A 1,438-nucleotide genomic window follows, 5' to 3' on the forward strand; every position below is an offset into this window, starting at 1 on the left:
CCCTACGTGCCCCCCTGTCCCCAACACATCCCCCTGTCCCCAACACGTCCCCCTGTCCCCAACACGTCCCCCCTGTCCCCAGCGTGTCCCCAGATCCCCGTGGTTGTCCCCCCCCCAGGTCCCCGCGGGCTCACGGATGACGTCGTCCCCGAAGTGGTGCTGCGCCACGTGCTCGAAGAGGGAGGTGAGGACGGGCAGGAGGGCCACCGTGGTGTAGTTGATGTTCTGGGCCACCCCCTTGACCTGCGTGCGGCTCTGCGTCACCTTCCCCAGCTTGAGGTTCTCCACCATCTTCTCGATGTCCTCGGAGGCGCTCTCGAAGAAGGACCGCAGTCCCGCCTTGACGATCTCGGGGCCCGACTTCATCACCGTCCTGTGGGGTGGCACCTCAGCGCCGGCACGGCCACCGCCCCGGGGACACGCGGGGGCAGTGGTGGGGACGTGGGGAACGGAGCGTGGCCACCACCCCGGGGACACATGTGGGCAACGTTGGGGCATGGCCGCCACCTTGGGGACATGGGGAATGGAGCATGGCCACCACCCTGGGGACATGTGTGGGCAACACTGGGGACATGGGGCAGAGCCACCACCCCGGGGACACGCGTGGGCACTGTTGGGGACATGGGCCATGGCCACCAAGCTGGGGCCACGGGGCATGGCCACCACCCTGGCAGCGGAGGGATGAAGGTGGCATCGGGGTGACATCATGTACTGGGGGATGGGGACAGCATCGGGGTGGTGTGGGGACAGGGATGGCATGGTGGTGGCACCAGGACACCGCAGGGGTGAGGGGACCACGGGGACAGGGATGGCATGGTGGTGGCACCGCAGGGGTGAGGGGACCACGGGGACAGGGATGGCATGGTGGTGGCACCGCAGGACCGCAGGGGTGAGGGGACCACGGGGACAGGGATGGCATGGTGGTGGCACCAGGACACCGCAGGGGTGAGGGGACCACGGGGACAGGGATGGCATGGTGGTGGCACCACGGGGTTGAGGGGACCACGGGGACAGGGATGGCATGGTGGTGGCACCAGGACACCGCAGGGGTGAGGGGACCACGGGGACAGGGATGGCATGGTGGTGGCACCAGGACACCGCAGGGGTGAGGGGACCACGGGGACAGGGATGGCATGGAGGGGGGGCAGGATGGCAGCGTGGGGGCACCGCAGGGGTGAGGGGACCACGGGGACAGGGATGGGATGGTGGTGGCACCAGGACACCTTGGGGTGAGAGGAGCATGGGGACAGGGACACCTTGGGGACAAGGACGGTGGCACTGGGACACCCTGGGGACAAGGACGGTGGCCCCGTGGGGACAAGGACATCACGGCGGTGGCACCGGTCCCACCTGGCGTCCAGGGAGCGGGCGAGGATGTGCAGACAGTTCACCACCGCCGGCGCGTCCGTCCCTTCAGGGGGGGAGGGGACACAAGGAG

The 1,438-nt window shown here is 69.0% G+C and overlaps 1 protein-coding gene across 1 annotated transcript in view; it reads right to left on the reverse strand.

The window, feature by feature from the left end:
- The window catches only part of LOC104293477 (ryanodine receptor 1-like), a gene marked incomplete at its 5' end in the record, with an annotated part of 7,714 nt that extends 6,303 nt beyond the window's left edge, over window positions 1–1,411 (reverse strand). Inside the window, 2 exons of the mRNA XM_009892981.1 lie at window positions 135–373; window positions 1,351–1,411. Of these exons, the coding sequence (XP_009891283.1) occupies window positions 135–373; window positions 1,351–1,411 (300 nt within the window). The remainder of the gene's footprint in view (window positions 1–134; window positions 374–1,350) is intronic.
- Window positions 1,412–1,438: the final 27 nt, after the last annotated feature.

This window comes from Charadrius vociferus, unplaced genomic scaffold (assembly GCF_000708025.1).
Source record: "Charadrius vociferus isolate BGI_N301 unplaced genomic scaffold, ASM70802v2 scaffold2699, whole genome shotgun sequence".
Lineage (NCBI taxonomy): Eukaryota > Metazoa > Chordata > Aves > Charadriiformes > Charadriidae > Charadrius > Charadrius vociferus.